Genomic DNA, 18,862 nt, shown 5'->3' with positions numbered 1-18,862 from the left:
AAAAATGTCACACACTCATCCATTCACTCAGGTTTAAATGATCAACACACGGAAAAATTAGGTTTTTGTAAAATAGCATTTTAAACAGTGATCAGACGTCGTTCTGGCTGAAGTTAAAGGTGAATGGATGAGTGTGCACTCATTTTAAAGCATGTTTTAGTCTTCACCTGTGAGCAGTGATGAAGATGATGGTGATGATGATGATGTTACCTCCACTTGACTCTAATGTATTTACCTACAATGAATGTATAAAAGTAAATATTTACTTCAACTTCCTTATTGTTTTGTCTCATTTTGTGTTTCACTCTGGTCAGAAAGAAAAGAGTTCTATATTTATGCAACATATACTTCTATATGAAATGGGCCTATTGCTCTACAAAGATGGCGACCTCTGGTGGCGAGACTTAGAATTCACAAAGAATCAAAAACTAAAAGTGACAGCACTGTTTCTGATTTTGCACAAATTAATTTAATACAATTAATAACTTAATAACTACATCAGCTACAACAGCTGCCCAGGCCCACTGCTGCCCCCATCAGGAAGTTCTAATGTGTTATTTAGTGACCTGACCTATTTAATACAATCAAAAGAAAAACCCACACAACTTGTGTTTTTGTTTTTTTTGACACATTTTCAGTATTTTTATATAAATATAAATTTTATTTTTTTGCCACCTCAGGCTTCTTGTGCTGTTACTGTGCATAAAGAAAATGAAACTTCAATCCCAGCATCGATTAAATTAGGCAGAAAAATCATAGTGATTCATCTTAAGATGAAATATTTCTAGGTTCACTATCTGAAAACAGAAACAATATTTTCAACACTTACCAAAAATAAGTCTGAGGATTTAGGATCGATCCAGGATCAATGTAGAATTAACAGATTTTTCTCAGTTTTAGTGTTTTAGTAACAATGGACTTGAACCTCAGTTTGAAACTCTTGTAACATTAAAAAAAAATCTACAAACATTTCTTTTTTTGGCTTCTAGTGGTTCTCATGACTCTTGGGCAGCTGCTGGTGCAGTGGTAAGGTTCTTGCTGCCATGCTATACCGCAGAGTTTGATTCTACTCTCTACCACTGGGAGGCAGTGTGACGAAAACCAAATGTCAAATAACTATGTTGAATTAATAAAAAAAAAGTCCAAGTCCAAACAGGACTAAACCAGTACCTCAAGTGTTCACTTTGTCTTTGGGTGTAACGTTGTCAAGTCAGTAGCAAAGAATGTAACCCCCCTACAAAAGAAAAAAACATTTGGGATTTAAATTCCCATCATTCCATCCTTCATCTTCTGTGTTTTATAAGTAGTTCATTCACATAAAAAGTAAAAAAAAAAAAATTCAGTCTGTGGGTCACACTCCTCAGATTCAGAAACTCAGGATTCTCACCAGGTTTTTGACCACATTCACACGTCTGTTTTTCTTGCTTTTGTTTAACTAGATGGGGCTCAGAGTCTGTCGCTGGTTGTGCGTTAACTCCGGGTGCCACACATCCACGATGAAGATGAGGCGGTAACTGTCCGCATCCTGCCAAACCTCGTGTTCGAAGGAGTCGTCGAAGATGAGAACTTTACCCTCCTCCCACTCCCTGAGACACAGAAAGAAAATCCACAGTGAGACGAACCTTCAGGCCCTCATGGTCACATGATCGCCATCTACTGACCAAATTACCAATGACCTTACTACAACAGGTCACATGAACCTGGTTCAAGGTCACGTGATTCAGGAAAAGGTGTAAATTGAAATGTAAATAATAATAATAATAACCTCAGAAAATGTAGAAGTTTTAACAGTGTTTGGTTTTTAAAAGAAAAAGAACTGATTAATTATTGTTACAACTGAGTTTTCAGGGTTAGGTACAGGAATGTAGGACGTGGAGCAGCTGGTAGCAGCAAAAACAACTCGGTCAAAGTGAAGACAAATGTAGGTGTGGAAGAGTTCTGTACCTGATCTGGTCGGTGCAGCGAATCCTGCAGCCCTGTTTGGGGACGACGAGGCCGAGGTGCATTCGGAGTCTGCAGTTAGTGGGACCAGTGTGAGGCCACACGTGAGTCCCAGGCTGCATGACTGAGAACTTTATCTGGAGTGGGAAGATTAGGAACATTCTCTGTGAGATATTTGACTTTACTCATATTTGAGGATAAATTAAAGTACACATGTTACTGTAATACAATACCAAGTGTAGTGTGGTCTATTAGTATATGACCTCTTGTTCTTGGGTTTGTCAAAGAGCTATTGTCAAGAATGTTTAAATGCTGCTCTATACATTTAACATCAGGTGACAGGAAAGGGCAAACTATTAGCTTATTTCATCGTTAGTGTATGCAAGTGTGTTTGTGTGTATGGACCACACACCTGTCCTCTTTTGCAGCCTGTGGCTTCAGGATGTCTCTCCAACAGGGCACAGGTCTTGGGGACACCCTGACAGGCGTTCCCGACTTTCCTGCCTGAAGAGAAAAACCACATTCACAGGTTTAGTCTGGTTTTAATACACGGTTCTTTTAAAGAACAACATATGGACAAAAAGATTCTTTAATGATCACAGACGTCAGAGGACAGGAGACCTAAATACAGTGGTTTCAGTCTGGTTTTGTTCTCAGCCACAAACAGTCTTAATATAACAACAATTAACCTTCAAGGGTGCGTGTTTCTGTACCTTGCTGCCACAGTGTGTACTGGCCCCACTCCCCCTTCTCTCTCAGGTTTTCCTCCTCGGGTACAAACATTCCAGTGTTCTGGTCCATCACAGACAGCGCCTCGTCCCTGATTGTCCTCCAGTTCTTCTCCAGCACCTGAAGAAAAGACACGACAAATGACCAACGTGTCATTTTTCTATTACTTCCACCTAATGACTTGTACCGACACACACGGTGCTCATTACCTTGACCAAATCAGTGTATCCAGTCTCTTTGGCCGTCCACCAGGGCTGAGCCCTCAGTCCGTCTACGTTGTACAACGACCTCTGCCACACGGACGCAAAGTGTCCACGTTGGTGCCCCAGCTCGTACCAGTGATACGCCTGGAGACACACACAGGGGTTAAACAGCCTCAGGTGAACCTCCTCATGTTAGTCAGGAAGCAGGAAAAACAGAGAACATACAGTCAACCGTGAGGTTTACTTACGCTGTTGTCCCCGACTCTTTGCAGAGCATCTCCAAGGTGGAAGTAGAAACGTCCATCGTCCGTCCCCGGCTCACCTGACTCCAAGCCTTCCTGAAAAGAGAGAAACAAAGAATGAAAAGTGGCGACGACAGATGTGAGTGTGTTGCCCTGCGTCTCTCTCTCTCTCCCTGTGTGTCTTAGAGCGTACCTTCAAATATGGTATACTCTCCTCAATCTTGTTCTCAGACTTCAGGATGAAGCCGTAGTGAACTTTGGCGAAGCCATTGTGGGGAGCAGTGGCTAGAACCTGGAAGAACAGAGCGGAAAGGAGCAAGAGCCCAATCAGGAACAAACACAACAGATCCACTCGGTGATCACCAAAGACACACAAAACACACACCTGCTCGTAGACCTTCTTGGCGCCCGTGTTATCTCCTAGTAGCAGGTGAGCGACGCCGAGGTCGTTCTTCAGGCTGACGTCATCAGGGAAGGCGTGCACCAACCTCTCCAGAGTTGCCACTGATGCTCGCATCCGCCCTGAACGACAAAGATGTGCAGTTTTACCATACATCACAAATGAGTTGCTGATCCACCGTGGCCACTGTTACAAGTTAATGTGACCCAGTTTGATATTTTTGGTTCTTTAGTGTTTTGTTCAGATTGACCTTTGTGCCATAAACGTCATAACACACACAGAGGGCAGCAGACGAGCAGCTTCTGTGTTTTCACTGAGCTAAAAACACAATTTCTCTCTATGGACTTTGGTGCAGGACAGTCAGTTTTTTGGGTCTGAAAATATACCAGTCCTTGGGCTACGAGGTAGAAGAGTAAAGTATGCTATAATTACCCAGGAACTGCTGCCTCTCAGATCGTCTCTTTAGCGCTGCCCTCAGGAGATCAGGGGAAACATCAGGAAGATCTGCTGCCTCTCTGTAGCTGTTGATGGCTCTCAGGAGCATGTCGTTACTGCGGAGTTTCTCTGCCAGGTCGTCCTCTGCCTGCAGGTCAAAACATTATAAACAAGCTATGGTGTGTGTGTATGGATATGTGTGTGTGTCTGCGGCATCACCTGAGCTTTTCCAAAGCGAGCCCGTGGACTCTGAGGGTTCTGTTGTATCAGCAGCTCAAAGGCTTTTAAAGCTTCCTCTACTTTACCCTGAAACAGAAACACACAGGTTTGAAGATTTTGGTCGTTTTGCTCTGTAGATATTTTAAATAAAAAGACGTTCATTTTCACCTTCTTCCGAAGCTTTTCTGCTGCATCGATCTCCGCTTTGATGGTTTTGTCCAACTTATTCAACAGTTTCGGCTTTTTCTTCTTTGCTGTGAGAGAAGACGACAGAGGAAAGGCTCAGGAAAACGAAACGAAAATAATGAGGTGAAATATACTCTTTTTACCTTTTTCTTTCAGTTTGTCCTCAGTTTGTTTCTCCGTTATTTCTGTCACACAAAAACACACACCAACTTGTGTTATACAAATATTCTGTGTGTCTGTATGTGTGTAGTAAAGAGTTCTCACCTTCAGCCTCTCTGTGCGTCTCACCCTGTGGTTCTGGTTCTGGTTCAGTCGTTGGTTCCGAGTCCTTCACCTCCTGGATGACCTCTGACACACGTCAAGATTTGAATAAGAAACTTTTTTCAGAGCTATGTTTTTTTTTTCAGACGTCATTTTAAAACTCAGTCAGGATTAAAATGAAAAAAAAAATCACGTTAGATGTTTCCATATTTACCTGCTTCTTGTGAAAACTTGGAGCTGGTCTCATATTGTCCTGACTCCACTGAAGAACAAACAATAAGCATCTTAAATGTGAATTTTACATCATATTTAACTAAGACTTAAACTTAGATTTACTTCGTTTTTTATTCCATTTTTTAAAAACAAAAACACAATATGAGCTTTAAAATCTGACAGACAAACTCACCTGCGCTCTCTGCTGGCGGCGGTGGCTCCGTCAACAAAGCTACAAAAACATTTTCATCAGATGAAATGTGTTTGTTAAAAGCAGAAACATCATCATTTCAGTAAAAATAAATAAGTTAATAAATAAATTGAAACCTCCGGTGGTGTCGATGGAACCGATGTCATCATCTGGAGATCAAGAATAAAAGCAAATACAACACAAAACAATATAAGAAAACAGCAAAAATAAGAACATGGAGGAAATATAAGAAAACAGCAAAAATAAGAACACGGAAAGTATAAAAACAAAAACAAAAAATAAATTACCAACCGTATGGATGAAGACTGTCACGTGGATCATCTGTAATAAAATGATAATTGATTTCACTCACACTGATCTTTCATGAAGAAAAAAATAGTTAAAAATAGAAGAAAAACGACACAAAAATATGTTTGAAAAAAAACTAAAGAATAACATTAGGATTAGTAAGAAGAGTGAGACGAGGAGGAATTTAGCTGACCTGGTATAAAATCGTCTTGCACTATAGGAGGGAGGGGCTGAGGAGCTGCAAACAAACAGATCAATAAACATCTGTAAACACCATGTGTCTGTGTTTATGATTATTCCTATTTTTTTATTTTCACATTTAGTTTGACCTAAACATTTCCCATTTAACCCGTCTGGGTTGTTGTAACGTCTACTACGTGTTACGCTTCGTGTCCACTAGAGGGCAACAAAGACTTGATTGCCACTGATTACTCCAATATTGTATATAAATTATGACTTTGAATTTACAGAAATACACGTTCTCAGTCAATCAGGCTGGTGAGTTTAACGTCTTTGTTTGTGATCATTTTGAACACTTTACATCTGTGTAACATATTTGAACAGTAAAGACAAACAGAAGGACCCGGTAGAAAAGGGGGAGACGGGGAGACAGAGAAAGTGAGGCAGGACCAACCTTGGATTTCTGACTCAATGTCCTCGGATCCTGGGACTATTTCAGACACAGAGAGGAGACACATGAGTTTAAATTTACCCAGCAGTGGTAAAAAGAAAATAATGATAAAGTTGAAAAAAAACAAACAAAAAACTAACATGTACCTGACTCTGTCTGTTCAGGCTCATATTCAGGTAACGAATCTTGTGGCTCCTCCTCCTCCTCCTGCTTCTTTGTGGCCTGCTGATTGGCTGTTTCTACCACAGGCTCAGTCACTTTTTTAGCTATAAAGAAAACAGAAAAAGATGAAGGAACAGTTTGTGTCATTGCTTTACAGAGATTTCCAACAAAAAAAAGTCCATTTGTAAAACCACATTCTATTCTGATTCACTATGGACACATGGCTGAGGCTGATTGGATGGTTAAAAAACATGGGTTTTCTCTGTAAATATATACTGTACATTTGCTGTGGATTATCCTGCGCCATAGAAAGCAGCCATTTTGCAACTACAAGTATATGGTGATGTGTTCATATCCTCAGTCTGCATTTTTTCTTTTTTATTTATTTCTAATTGGTTAAGACTTTTTTGGTAGATAAAAGTAAAAAAAAAACTATTTTTGTACGACTTGAAAGTTTGACCAATTACCATGTGGTTGGACTTGTTGGCCTGTTCTGTTGTGATAAAAGTGTTTTTGGTCTTAAAAGCTAAACGCATATAGATAAAGATTTGATTGGGTCTAACAGCAGGAGGCGATCACGGCACAGTCAGCAGTCATTATGTGTACAGTAAACTGACTGGATCATTTAACACAGCAGACACTAAACAGTGGAGGGAGGAGCTGACACTCTGAGCTGGGAATGAGTGTTTTAAACTGAGGTTGAGTGGGAACAAGGTGTAGACGGGCTTTTCTCAGGTTACAGGTCAGAGTGTGTGTGTGTGTGTGTGTGTCCTCACCTGTTCTATCCTCTGGTGAACTTCTCACTGCTCTTTGTGCCTCTTTCAGTCCTGTTGAATGGTTTATACGCAACATAAAATACAACGTACACCACACACACACGAACGTATCCATTTCCAAGGTTTCATTCAACATATAGACTTTACGTTTGCTGTTCTGTGTCACTTCAAAAATTGTGACACACTGATGTGGGATTACAGTTTAATGTGGCAGTGCCTCTGCTCAGTAACCAAACGTTTAGCTCGACATATCTGGACAGTCAGGAGCTGCAGCTCCACGATCACAAATCTGGGGAAGGAAGTGAACGTAGAGGAGGAAAATGTGTCAGAGTGTGATAGTATTGTCCAACGAGGAAGACTGGGTGGTGCTGTGGTGTGTTCTCTTTCATTCCCAAGTGAGTGCCAAAAAAAAAAAAAAAATCCAAAGTGCATCCACAATGACCTGAGGGTAGTTGCAGTTTAATTGATTAACCACCAGGGGGCCTCTCTTCATTAATACATTTTTTTTTTTTTACTATTTGCTTTTGTAAACCCTCTTTCACATGACAATAATAATTTCATTTAATAACTGTGGACCATCCCACCTTTGGGAAACACAGACAAAGAATCTCCATTTGTAATCCCACATTTTTAATCAACAATCTTTACAACAGATTATTTTGATGTAAGTGGTCGGAAATAACTCTGGACAGAAGACATTAAAAGGAAACAAATATTAAATACTACTGAATTCACATCTGATAATATAAATCTATAGACATTGGAGTAAATACGTTAAGAAAACCTCAGCTGATCTCTGTTGTCATTTCAGCGTTCACTAAGAATTCTTTCAAGTTTCCCTTTATTGACACAAACAGACCACAGGAGGCAGCAGTAGACCAGCAGCTACAGAAAAAGGGCTAAATCACACATTAAACCACATGTTTTTCTTAGACAAAGTGAGGTGTGTCCTCTTTTTGACATGGGGAGGTTTTAAATAACACAACTGTTATCTTTGTGAAGAACAGTAGAGTCACTGTAACATGAAACTGTTATTAATCCTGCTCGCTGTTTTTCCGCTGTTGTACAGAGAGACGATCAAGTTAAAAGGGGAAAGGAAAAGGTCTGGCCTCCCGATTCGTCAACACAGATTCAACACCACAGTGTTCCGAATGCAGTCGGTGGGTGTAGACGACAAGCACACACCACCTAAGATGTAGAGGGTTTGGTAATAATCCAAGCTAACATAAGACTTCACAAACTTTAGGTTGGATACCAAACAGTATCTACGTACTACTGTCACTGCTGTTACTGTTCTGTTCCTGCTCTTCCCTATAGTACATTCAAAGTACTGAAGGCATACCAGAGGATTTCACTGAGATGCAGATACAGATATATGTGATCGAACACAAAGAGCAGGATTTGAACCTGCACTCTCTTGATGACACACTGAGCCACAACACACTAAATGACCAAATCTTGTATGGTAACAAAACAATTTCTTAAAGCCATTACAACCACTATGCAACTACACTACGACTACTGTAAATTTCTAACATTTCTAACAAAAAATACTTTCAAAATATTCAAGGCTTGACCTTGAAGATTGACTCTGTCAATCAGCCTGGAGGACAATGATCTTCGTGGTGATGATACAGAGCTCCTGCTCATTTTACAGTTGCTTTTTCAGACAGGTCATTTCCTCAAATGTTCATTAAAAAATTTGTTTTTGAGAGTTGTTGCTCCTGTAACATTTGCTGTACTATCGTTTCTTCCCAATGTCTGCACCAGACATTCCCTCTGTCGTCCTCCTGACTGTGAACACCTTCTTAGTTCCGCCCTCTCCTACTGGACCATTAGTCGGAGAATTATATGGTTTCCTTGTTGGAATAACAGGTCTTTTGAGAACAACCTTGGTTTTCTCCTCCAAAGTTTTAGACTTTGACTGAGAAATGTTTGGTTTCTTCAGTGGAATGTCTCGTCCACTGACACCTTCGTTGACATTCTTGGTTTTCTTCTCCGGTGTTGGAGCTTTAGGTGAAACGGTATCTGGTTTCCTTGTTTGAATCGTTTTTAACCCTGCTTGTGGAGCTTTAGGTGGAGAAATATTTGTTTTTCTGAGCGAAATGTCTCGTCTGCTGAGACTGACGTTGGCATTCTTAGTTTTCTCCTCCTGTGTTGGAGCTTTATGTGAAGAGAAATCTGGTTTTCTCGTCTGAATATCTTGTCTGTTGATGTTGACAAATGTAGTTTTTGATTCCGCTGTTGGAGCTTTAGGTGGAGACTTAGTTGGCGTCCTCTTCGGAGCATCTGGTCTGTTGACAACGGCCATCTTGCTTTTCTCCTCCAATGTTGCAGACTTAGTTTTCTTTAATGGGACGTCTTGTTTGTTTACACTAACACTGATCTTAGTTTTCTCCTCTGCTGTTGGACTTTGGGTTGGAGAAATGTTTGGTTTCCTCTTCTGAACAACCTTTCTGTTGACAACGACATTCCCGGTTTTTTCTTCTACTTGTGAAGCTTTGATTTGAGAAATATCTGGTTTCTTTAACTCCATGCCTGGTCCACTCACAATGATGTTCTTGATTTTCCCCACCTCTGTTGGAGCTTTAGGCGGAAGAATACTCTGTTTTCTTGACAGGATGTCTTGTCCTACGGTGATGTTCTTGGTTTTCTCCTCAGCTGTTGACATTTTAGGATGAGATACATTTGACTTCCTTTCTGATATTTCTTGTCTGTGGACATTAACCTTTGCCTCGGAATGTTCTTGGTCTGTTCTCTCCCGCGTCACCGTACCTGATGCTACGTGCATGGTTTTTTCTTTGTTCATGACGTTTTCTTCCGTCATCTCCTTGATACTGTCTTTCACCAGTCTTCCCTCTTCCATCTTGTCCTTCTTGACTTCACTGGTCATCTTTCCCATTGGTTCCCTCTCCATCCTTTCTTTGTCTTTTGTAACTTTTTCTCTCTCCAGTCTTTCTTTTGTTGCCTTCTCTCTTTCTAATCTCTCCTTTTCCTGCACAATTCTTGCTCTTTCCTTGGATAGGCGCTCATTTTCCAGTCTTTCTCTGTCCTCCTCCTCTCTAGCTTCTATCACCACCTTTTCCTTCTCTCTGGCTTCGTCCTCTTTTTCCATGTCTGGTCTTTTACAACCAATTTGTTCATTTTCCTCCTTTTCCAACTCTTCTGTTTGTTCTTTTTCCTGCTCTTCATTTTTCGCTTTCTCAACCTCGTGTTTTTCCTGAACAAATCTTTCCCTCTCCTCTCCTTCCTTGATTTCATCTAATTGTTGGCTTTCCTGCTGCTCTTTTACCTCTTTTTCCTCAGTAATGTGATCTAAATCAACCTTCTCCATTTGTGCTCTTTCCTTAATAATTATTTCTTCCTCCTGCATCTCTTTTTCTATTCCCTCTTTATCTATTCTCTCGTTTTCCATAGCATTTTCTTCCTGTTCACGCCTCTCCAACTCTGGTTCCACTTTCTCGATTATTTCTTTTTCAACTCTTTCTTGTTCTGTGATCAGTTCGTTCTTTTGCGTCTCCTCGTTTGCTATCCTCCTTCCTTCTTCAGCCATGCCAGCGCTCTCCTGTCTCTCTTCCTCCATCCCTATCTTTTCTTCAGCTACACTCTTGTTTTCTTCAACATGTTCCATTCTTTCCTGTAACAGTCTTTCCCTCTCTTCTCTAATCATCATTTCTTTGCAGAGGCTCTCCATCTCCACTCTCTGTCTTTCAGCTTTCTCTGCGTTTTCTTGCTCAATTTGTGCCTTTTCTCTTTCCATCTTTTCCATCTCATATTTTTCTTCTTCCATCTTATCTTTCTCTGTATTTTCTTTTTCCATCTCATTCTTTGCCTCTTTTTCTTTTTCCATCTTTTCCTTTTGTGTCTCTTCCATATCAAATTTTATTAAACCATCTTTTTCTTCCACAATCTTTTCCGTCTCTTCCTTTTCTGTTTTCATTTCCACTGCATTTTCCCCTTCCATTTCCTTCCCTGCTGCCTGTTTTTCCACACCTTCTTCCTCTACCTTTCCATTTTCCACTCTTACTTTTATTTCCTCTTCTATTTCCATCCTTTCTTTCTCTGCCCTTTCTCTTTCCAGCCTTTCCTTCTCCATCTTTATCCTTTCCTCTTCTTCCGCTATCCTCTTCCTCTCCTCCCTCAGTTGCTGCTGTGCAACCTCGAGCTCCTTCATCCTAATCACCCAGACTGCCTCTCTCTGCTCCTCCTCTTCGGTGAGGAGCTCTCTAATCACAGCCAGGGCGATGCGAGCGATCCTCTTAGCCTCCATCTTCTCATGGATTATCCTAAGATCTTCTTTCAAAGCTGAACGTAGAAGCAGCCCTCGGGCTGGATGCTCTACGATTTTAAAGTGACCGTTTTAGGGTTTGAGCCATTGACAACATCAACAACAAAACAAAATACAAATCAGCACCCATTATTAGGAGGAAAGGAAACATGCTGACTCAGTGTTTATTAAAGTGATGATACACTGCAGACCAAACACGAAGGTGTTAACGATGCAGCCAGTGAAAACACTGGAGAAACACAGATAAACTTGAGCTGATTTTCTTCCATGGGAGAAAACTCAGAACTTTAGTTTCTTCTTGTATCGTTATTTTGCTTGTCATCTTTACGTATTAGTAACATTTCAAAAAACAAAAAATTACCCAAAGGAATTAATTTTCGGGAATGAAAATGCTTTATATAGTGTTAAAATAGTTGTTACTATTTCCACAACAACCAAATACCACGACACTATTTGGACATGCAACATCAACCTTTAATACCTCGGGTTGTGTTCGCTCTGGTAGCTTCGCCCCCTTCTGTCTTTTCTGAGAAACAGGGGACAAATTATTTAAGTCGCAAAGACGTTTAGTTTTTAATGTACAGGTGAACTGAATCAAAAGTGAACGCAAACACTAAAGTGGAACATAAACCAAACATAAACACAGAGTGTGGGACGTGTCTACCTTCTAAATCTTTAAATCAAAATCTTTTTTTATTGTTTTCTTTTCTAAGACAACACACATACTGTAGCACTGGTTTGGTCTGGAGATCAAGTCCATCACACCAAAAACAAAATGAGCTCAAACTGAACACAAACCCAGCTCTCATTTTTATTGGCGATCTCATATTTGTCCAATGGTGTGTGAATGGAGCAGCATTGGACACAAAGTTGTCCCAGTCTGGTGATGGGTGTTGACCATAAACATCACCAAGCATCAATGACTTAAGTGATGCCTGACATCTGCGCCACTACAAACACTAAAATGTTGCAGCCATGATTTCAAATGTTGTGGGAAAAGCAAAAGAAAACTCATCTTCGCAGGGTGTTTATGTTTAACTCTTCCAACACAGACTCTTATGAAACTAAAATTAAAAAGTCTTTAATTCACGTTTTTCTTATTGTTATTATTACCATTAGTATGACTGTGGTTGTGTTTAACAAAACCTTTGAGTGGATGCTGAGCTACTGTGCTATGAACATAAAACCTTTCCTTTCCGTTTACTAAAAAAGAAGCTCAAAACCTGCACAAAGGAAAGGGCTAACTCACACTAGTCCTGACCCAGTTTGGTCCTACAGTAAAAACTGGTCCCTGCCCCGCAACAAAAACCACTCTGCAGTCCTCAGAACCAAAGCATTTTGAAACCTGGTCCTGATTGAAGACCAGAGAGCCTCGCTCCTGGCTGTGACGCCGTCTTTCAATCTTCTATTAGTTCTAAAGGTCTAGTTTGGGGTCTTGGACCTCTTCATTATTTTGGGAGGCCATCCCACCCTTATTCCCACTCTCCTTCTCCTTGTGCTGCTCTACAGGTGAAGACACTACGTCATAGAGAAAGGTGAAGAAGCCAAAGATCCAATCAGAGCCCTCCTCAGCTAAAATACTGACAACATCCTCAAGAGACTCGGTGTGACCCGTGCTATCGCTGCCGTCTTTGGTCAAGCCTGATGAAAAAGAGAAGGGAGAAAAAGAAAAAGAAAACACAGAGAGGTGGAAGATGAAGGTGAAACAAAAACAAATACAAAAAAGTTGAAGGAGGAGGCACCAAGCAAGGAAGGTAGAAGGAAACAAAAGAAAAAGGAAGGAAAGTTTAACAAAGGATTAACATCAATAAAAATGAAAAACAAAAGATGAAGCGAGTAAAAAGAGAGAGAGAGAAAGAGAGTGAGATCAGTCAGAAACCAACCACAGGCGACAGAGACGCAGCTTTCTCTTCCTGTCTGTCTTTAAGGTGACAAACCAAACTGCTTCATGCACTGAAAGTTTTTAACCTCTGCTTCAATCTGACAGTTAAACAGGTGTTGATTTTGTTCACTACATGTTCCAGACACTGAAGTCTGGAATTATTCAATAGTCAGTGACAGATGTAACTGCAGAATCCAACAAACAGATGACTCCTCTACTTCCTTTACCCAAACACATCAGTAAATAAACACACTGGTCTATTGCTGCTTCTATGGGTACAGTCTGTGTAAACGCAAACCACCGATTTAAAATCCATCAATAATGAATGGAGTGACGTTACAGCTGGTTCTCAAGCCGAGGCACTGACACATATTTATGCACACTACACAAATCAGACTAACAAACTATGGACAAAGTGAACTCACCAAGCAGAACTTTGGCATCCTCGATGTCAAAGTCTCCATCTCCATCTGAGTCGTAGGCCTTCAGTTTACCTGGGGGAGGAGGTAAAGGGCGGATTAAATAAAATCTATCTTTGTTACAAAGATTTTAATAACAATTTTATTTTAATACTGTACAGTAGGTATTGAAAAAATATTTTAATTTTATATTTTGGACAAATATGCAAAAATACTTTATATATATATATGTTAAAAGAAAAAGACCAACTAGATTGAGTTTTTCATTGTGTCACAACTTTGGTCTGAGTCAACTATCGTTAGCACTGATCAAATCACCACATCCTTCCTCTTTCTCCTTCTGCTTGGTTACACAAAGTTGATGAGACAAGAGGTGACTGCAGTGTTACCTTGTAAAACGTCAGAAAAGTTCATGTGAAACTCCTGAGCTCTGGCTGCATGCAGAAAGGAGGGAGGAAGACAAAGATGTAGACATAGGAGGAAGAGGAGGAGAGGCAGGAGGAAGAGAAGAGTAGAGACAGGGGAGGGTCAGCCACCAGTTACTGGATGTTCAGCAAAGCACAGACAACAGTTTCTTTTGATGTTGATGTCTAGTCGACATGAAATGAAACCACACTGTCTGTATGTGTGTCTGTGAAGGAGAGAGACAGAGAGAGAGAGTAGAAAGAAAAGCTTTCTTCTAAAAAGGCTAAGGCACAGGTGAAAAGTGAAAAACATTGTTACTTTATTCATCAAAAAGGTCATTTTGATGGTGTCTTGATACTGCCAACACAATCTCATCATCAATCTACGTGTTAATTTGCAAATTTAAGTCAATTTTGAATTTCAAAACACCCAAAAAAAAAATCTTCTTTATGGACCGTTATTGAGACAGTTAGTAGTTGAAAAGTTATTATTATTATTATTATTACTGTTTAACACCAACATGAAATATGCAGGATGTGATGTCATGGTTAGTAATGGTTGATGCATCTTATGTCGAGTGTCTTTAATCAGCCCTGTTTTTCACTGTAAAAATAAAGGGAATAAGATGGTTGTTGTTTTTTCATCTGGTTACTCACCAATGACTCGGTCATAGTCCACAATGTCAAAGTAGAGTACGGCCACAGAGCTCCACACTCCCAGCAGGGCCAGGACCACAAACCAGGTGAACACTGAGGATTTTGGAATCCCTCCTCCTGGTCTTGCTGCTGCCGAGTCTGCTCCTCTGCTTTCTCTTTTCTTTCCATTCTTGACTTCCTCGGACGATGGAATCGTCTCTGAAAACACATGACCAAAAAGGTGTTCTTTAGTGTAGTGGCTACCTCATCTGCTTCACAAGGAGAAGGTCCTGGGTTTGAGCCCCAGTGGAACCGCATACTTAAAACTCCTCATGTAAGTTAGTTTGGATAAAAGTGTCTACTAAATGTAAATGTTTTTACCTTCTATTAGATCACACAAGGAAGACTCTCTGAATACAACTTTAGAGTCTTTAGATCATTTCTTTAGGAATGTAGTTTTTTTTTTCTCTCAGGTTTATAGGTCAAATTATTTTTGTTTTTTTATTTTACGTTTTATTTTACATTTTTTATTACGAAGATATTTATGTATGAATACAAAAACAATACAACTTAAAAAAGACTTTTATATTCAATATTACATGTTTAAATATTTATGTTTAGATGAGAGCAGAAAGAAAAACAATGTAAAAAGGTGCAAAGGGCAGTGCGAGCCAGGAATAGAGAAATAGATGAAACATGTCACTGTCTGTGAGCGAGAGAGAGAGAGAGCGAGAGAGAGAGAGACAGAGAGCAGCTGTTGGTCGTCCAGAACTCCAGAGAGAAATGTCTTCAGTTCACAACGGCAGTTTCATTCTTTTACGTCCAACACAATACCGTACAGTAGAATCAAACACGCTAAAGACAAACAAAAAAAAAAACCCAGAGTATTTTACAAGAGATTGTCAAGCTCCAAGGAACTCATGAGGAATATTTTTTACAGTCAGGATCAGGATTTGTTCTACTAATTATCCACTAAAAACAAAAGGCCCAAAATGATTGTGTGTCCAAAAGAAGTTTATGGTAAAATGAGGCTAGCTTCATAGGATAACACACACACAAGTAACTCCTCTACGTCCTCTTCAGTTGATCTTGATGTTGACTTTGTAAAAAAAGTAAAGGTGAGTGAATTGTGTAACTGGCAGGTATGAAGGATTATGAACATCACCAGCCTGTCACAATCGTTTTGTGAACTCAGAGGGTACAAATAAAAATATTAGTAATAATTGCCAAGAACTTGTTTTTGTTTGTTTGAAACAAAAACGTGCCTTCTATATATTACTGTTATTAGGCAGAAAACAAGTAGGAGTTCATCCTACCTTTGTCTGATACTGCTGATAAAACTTCCCTTTTTATCTGTTCAATCTTGCCCTCCTCCTCCTCCACATCGCCCCCTATCCAAGCCAGACCAGGGCACATTAAAACCAAATCCAACAGTAGCTGAACTTGGTCAGTTAAACACCACTAACTAGCTCCTACCTGCCTCCTGGACCACAAACTGCCGTTCTTCTTCTGCCTCCTCCTCCTCCTCAAACACCTCTTCCTCAGCACTCACCTCCTCTACCGGAGCGGAGGAAGGTGAGGACGAGGAGGAGGAGGAGGAAATTGTGGAGTAGGGTGCTCCGTAGCGACGGTACCCCTGCATCGAGCTTGACACGGGAAAGTAGGAAAGCCGGCAGAAAAATCAAAGAGTCATGAAAGAAGAAAGCAGCCGTTGATGATGATGATGATGATGATCTCACACGCAAAACACACGAATAACGATAAAAAGTATGAATAAAAATTAAAATCACAAGGTCTTCTGCCGTGATATCGTTCTCAAAAACAATTCACAAAAAAGACAAAACAGTGTAGCAATAAGATAAATCCAAAAAGGAGGAAAAAATATAGTTGCACAAAATAAAAAAATAAAACAGACAAACAGAGACACGAGATAAAGCTGTGGTAAGAGAATGACAGAGGAAGAACTCTTTTCTACACCTGCTGAAACTGACCCACACTATTATTAGAGCTGACAAACCCAGGGCTGTGTGTGTGTGTGCTGTCAGGGAGGACAGAGGAACACACACACACACACACATATATATATATATCACCTTGACCATGTGTTTGTCCAGGAGGACAAGAAAGTATTAATAATAGTGATTCTTGGGCGAGAAGCCTATAAAAAGAAATTGTTCTCAAATGTTAAAGTGTTGACAGTTGTTGACAGTTAACTGTCATAGAGGGAACAGAGAAACTAGAACAACGTGTCATTGCAGTAGCCACAGTTGAATGTTTTAACACAATAAACACATCGAAGTCAGAATTATCATGAGGTTATACCATAATATGAGTACACTGTATCTTTAAAAGTTTGTTTTATTGACCCTGTCTATAGCTACGTTCAAAGTGGGTGTTCTATGTGGAGGCAGCCATGTTGGATCCCTCAGTAGTCCACAGTAGTCAAAGTAATAGCTGGAGGCTAACATTTGTGTCCACTGTCATGTTGAGCAGAAAGAATATTTTCTTTAGAAAACACTGTTAACAAAGCAAGTGACAAAGAACCACTTTGTTTCAAGGTCACACAGAGATGACAAATAAGGACTGCAACGATTAACTGACTAATAACCTATGCATAAATAAATTAGTCTAAAGCATTTAACAGTTGCAGGTTTTAAACATGAATTAACGTTAATTTCATCAGTTACTGAGTCCACATTTGAACAAACTTGTCCATAATCAATAGTACAATGTTGGAATATAATTCCAGGCAGTAATTACAGAAAGTAATTCAGCCTAAACAACGTCTGATATCTTGAAAACTATAATACTGCAGTTTAACAACATTCTGTTAGCAGGTTATTGCGGGCTAATGTAGCCTAGCACCACATACGAGACCAGTTTTATGAAAAAAGCTCGATAAGAATCGTCTCTTGTATAGACTGCACAATTTTGTAACAATTGGTACTGTTTACCTCTTTCACGTCGTTGGCGTTATATCCCGAACAAGCTAGCTAACATGGCTTAACACTGTCAAACCAAACTCAATTCATAACTATGCCAATTGTACACAATACCACACAGCAGGAGCATACGGCTAAAAAACAGGCAATAACCAGGACATTGTCCCGAAAGGAAACCCAGTCATAATCAATTCGGTGCGAAAGAAGCACAAGAAAAACGCTTACTTTTACGAAGTTTACAGTTCAACTGCTAATTGACGTAGCTTTAAAACGCCCAGTGTTTGTTTGTTTTTTTCTAGGATGGTCGTGGGAATCGCGGCTGGAGCAGCTGTTTGTGTTGTGTCTGCTACATTGTTATATTAACTGAACGCGAGACTACATCCTCACACGCAGTCACTTTCCTTCGCGTTTTAAGTGTTGTTCGGACTAAATAATGTCCCAACTTTAAATGAGCAAAACATATAAAAGAGATGTGCACTTTGGGCACGAAAGCGCATAGCAAACGAGACGAACAACACCACGAACTGACCTTTTTTGGGTTGAATTTTAGTTTTCCTCTGCACCATTGTTGTTGTTATTTCCACCGTGTGTTTTTAGCAGGGCTCCGGTAACGTGACTCAGTAGAAAAACGAGGAAAGACACTGCTGTTCACCGCAGCACGGTCTCACTGAAGAAACGGCAGCTTTGACTAAAATCACGTCCTCACTTGGATACCAGCAAAGCCAAAGTCCATAGTAACCGTGATAAGCTTTCGACTACACCAATGGGAGCCTAGTATTTTTCTGGTACGCGGGACATAAATCGGGCACTCAGCGGTTTTCACCAATCACAATTCTGCTCTGCTTCCCGGTATCTTCCCTCTCTCTGGAAAGGAACAAAAACGTGGCAAAAGAAGAAGAAGAGGATTTTTTTTTTTAAAAAAAGACTTATTTTGGCATATAATTACAAAATATATAATTTGAAAACGTGTTTTTCAGGGAGAAATAACGCAAATTCATTTTTTGATTCCCGTCTTTTAGCTGTAAAATATGAAGCGTTAACTTCCTTAAATCAATATATTGAACTAGTGTACCGTTAATGCAAAAAAAGACAAAAAATATTATACATAAAACACGCAAGAAAACAAGTATACATTAAAAAAATAACTAAGAGAACGTCTTTTTTTAAATGTCAAATCGCTAATTTTTCTTTTTCTTATTCATTAGACAAAAGTGATATATATAGTGATATATATATAAATATATATATATATATATATATATATATATATTTACAAAGCTGTAAGGGCAAATAAGTGACCTCACAAACAGCAGGTACGTTTTTTGTCAGCTTCAGGGAATTGATTACAGTAACGGTAAGGTTACAGTGTCACCCTGTGGTCTAACAAGGAACAA

At 39.8% G+C, this 18,862-nt stretch overlaps 2 protein-coding genes across 9 annotated transcripts in view; both read right to left on the bottom strand.

Annotated features, from left to right (window-relative positions):
- unm_hu7910 (un-named hu7910) overlaps positions 1-18,645 on the bottom strand; it is a 19,478-nt gene extending 833 nt beyond the window's left edge. Inside the window, exons 1-26 of one of the 8 annotated variants that reach the window (XR_003049404.1) lie at positions 17,998-18,355; positions 14,548-14,745; positions 13,876-13,920; positions 13,493-13,561; positions 6,898-6,948; positions 6,106-6,225; positions 5,963-5,998; positions 5,522-5,566; positions 5,332-5,361; positions 5,157-5,189; positions 5,023-5,061; positions 4,831-4,878; positions 4,620-4,703; positions 4,499-4,540; positions 4,338-4,423; positions 4,170-4,256; positions 3,948-4,098; positions 3,501-3,637; positions 3,309-3,407; positions 3,122-3,211; positions 2,880-3,017; positions 2,655-2,790; positions 2,354-2,445; positions 1,945-2,078; positions 1,388-1,586; positions 1,171-1,234 (exon numbers count right to left, since the gene is read on the bottom strand). Coding sequence is in view for 7 of the 8 variants with exons in the window: in XM_008307913.3 (XP_008306135.1) it covers positions 8,639-11,235; positions 11,667-11,711; positions 13,493-13,561; positions 13,876-13,920; positions 14,548-14,745; positions 17,998-18,034 (2,991 nt within the window). In the remaining variant the exon portion in view is untranslated. The other 7 variants (XM_025054557.1, XM_025054559.1, XM_025054556.1 and 4 more) reach the window with 7 other exon arrangements.
- On the bottom strand, positions 14,755-16,597 carry LOC112486848 (NAD-dependent protein deacetylase HST1-like). The gene is made up of 2 exons (XM_025054567.1): positions 16,003-16,597; positions 14,755-15,917 (listed from the first exon to the last, which is right to left on the bottom strand). The coding sequence occupies exons 1-2, from the start codon at positions 16,166-16,168 to the stop codon at positions 15,811-15,813; spliced, it is 273 nt and encodes a 90-aa protein (XP_024910335.1). The 5' UTR covers positions 16,169-16,597; the 3' UTR covers positions 14,755-15,810.
- Positions 18,646-18,862: the final 217 nt, after the last annotated feature.

This window comes from Cynoglossus semilaevis, chromosome 3, assembly GCF_000523025.1.
Source record: "Cynoglossus semilaevis isolate Cse_v1.0 chromosome 3, Cse_v1.0, whole genome shotgun sequence".
NCBI classification, from domain to species: domain Eukaryota; kingdom Metazoa; phylum Chordata; class Actinopteri; order Pleuronectiformes; family Cynoglossidae; genus Cynoglossus; species Cynoglossus semilaevis.
The sequence above is the reverse complement of the archived record's forward strand: the minus strand, read 5'-3'. Positions and strand labels throughout refer to the sequence as shown.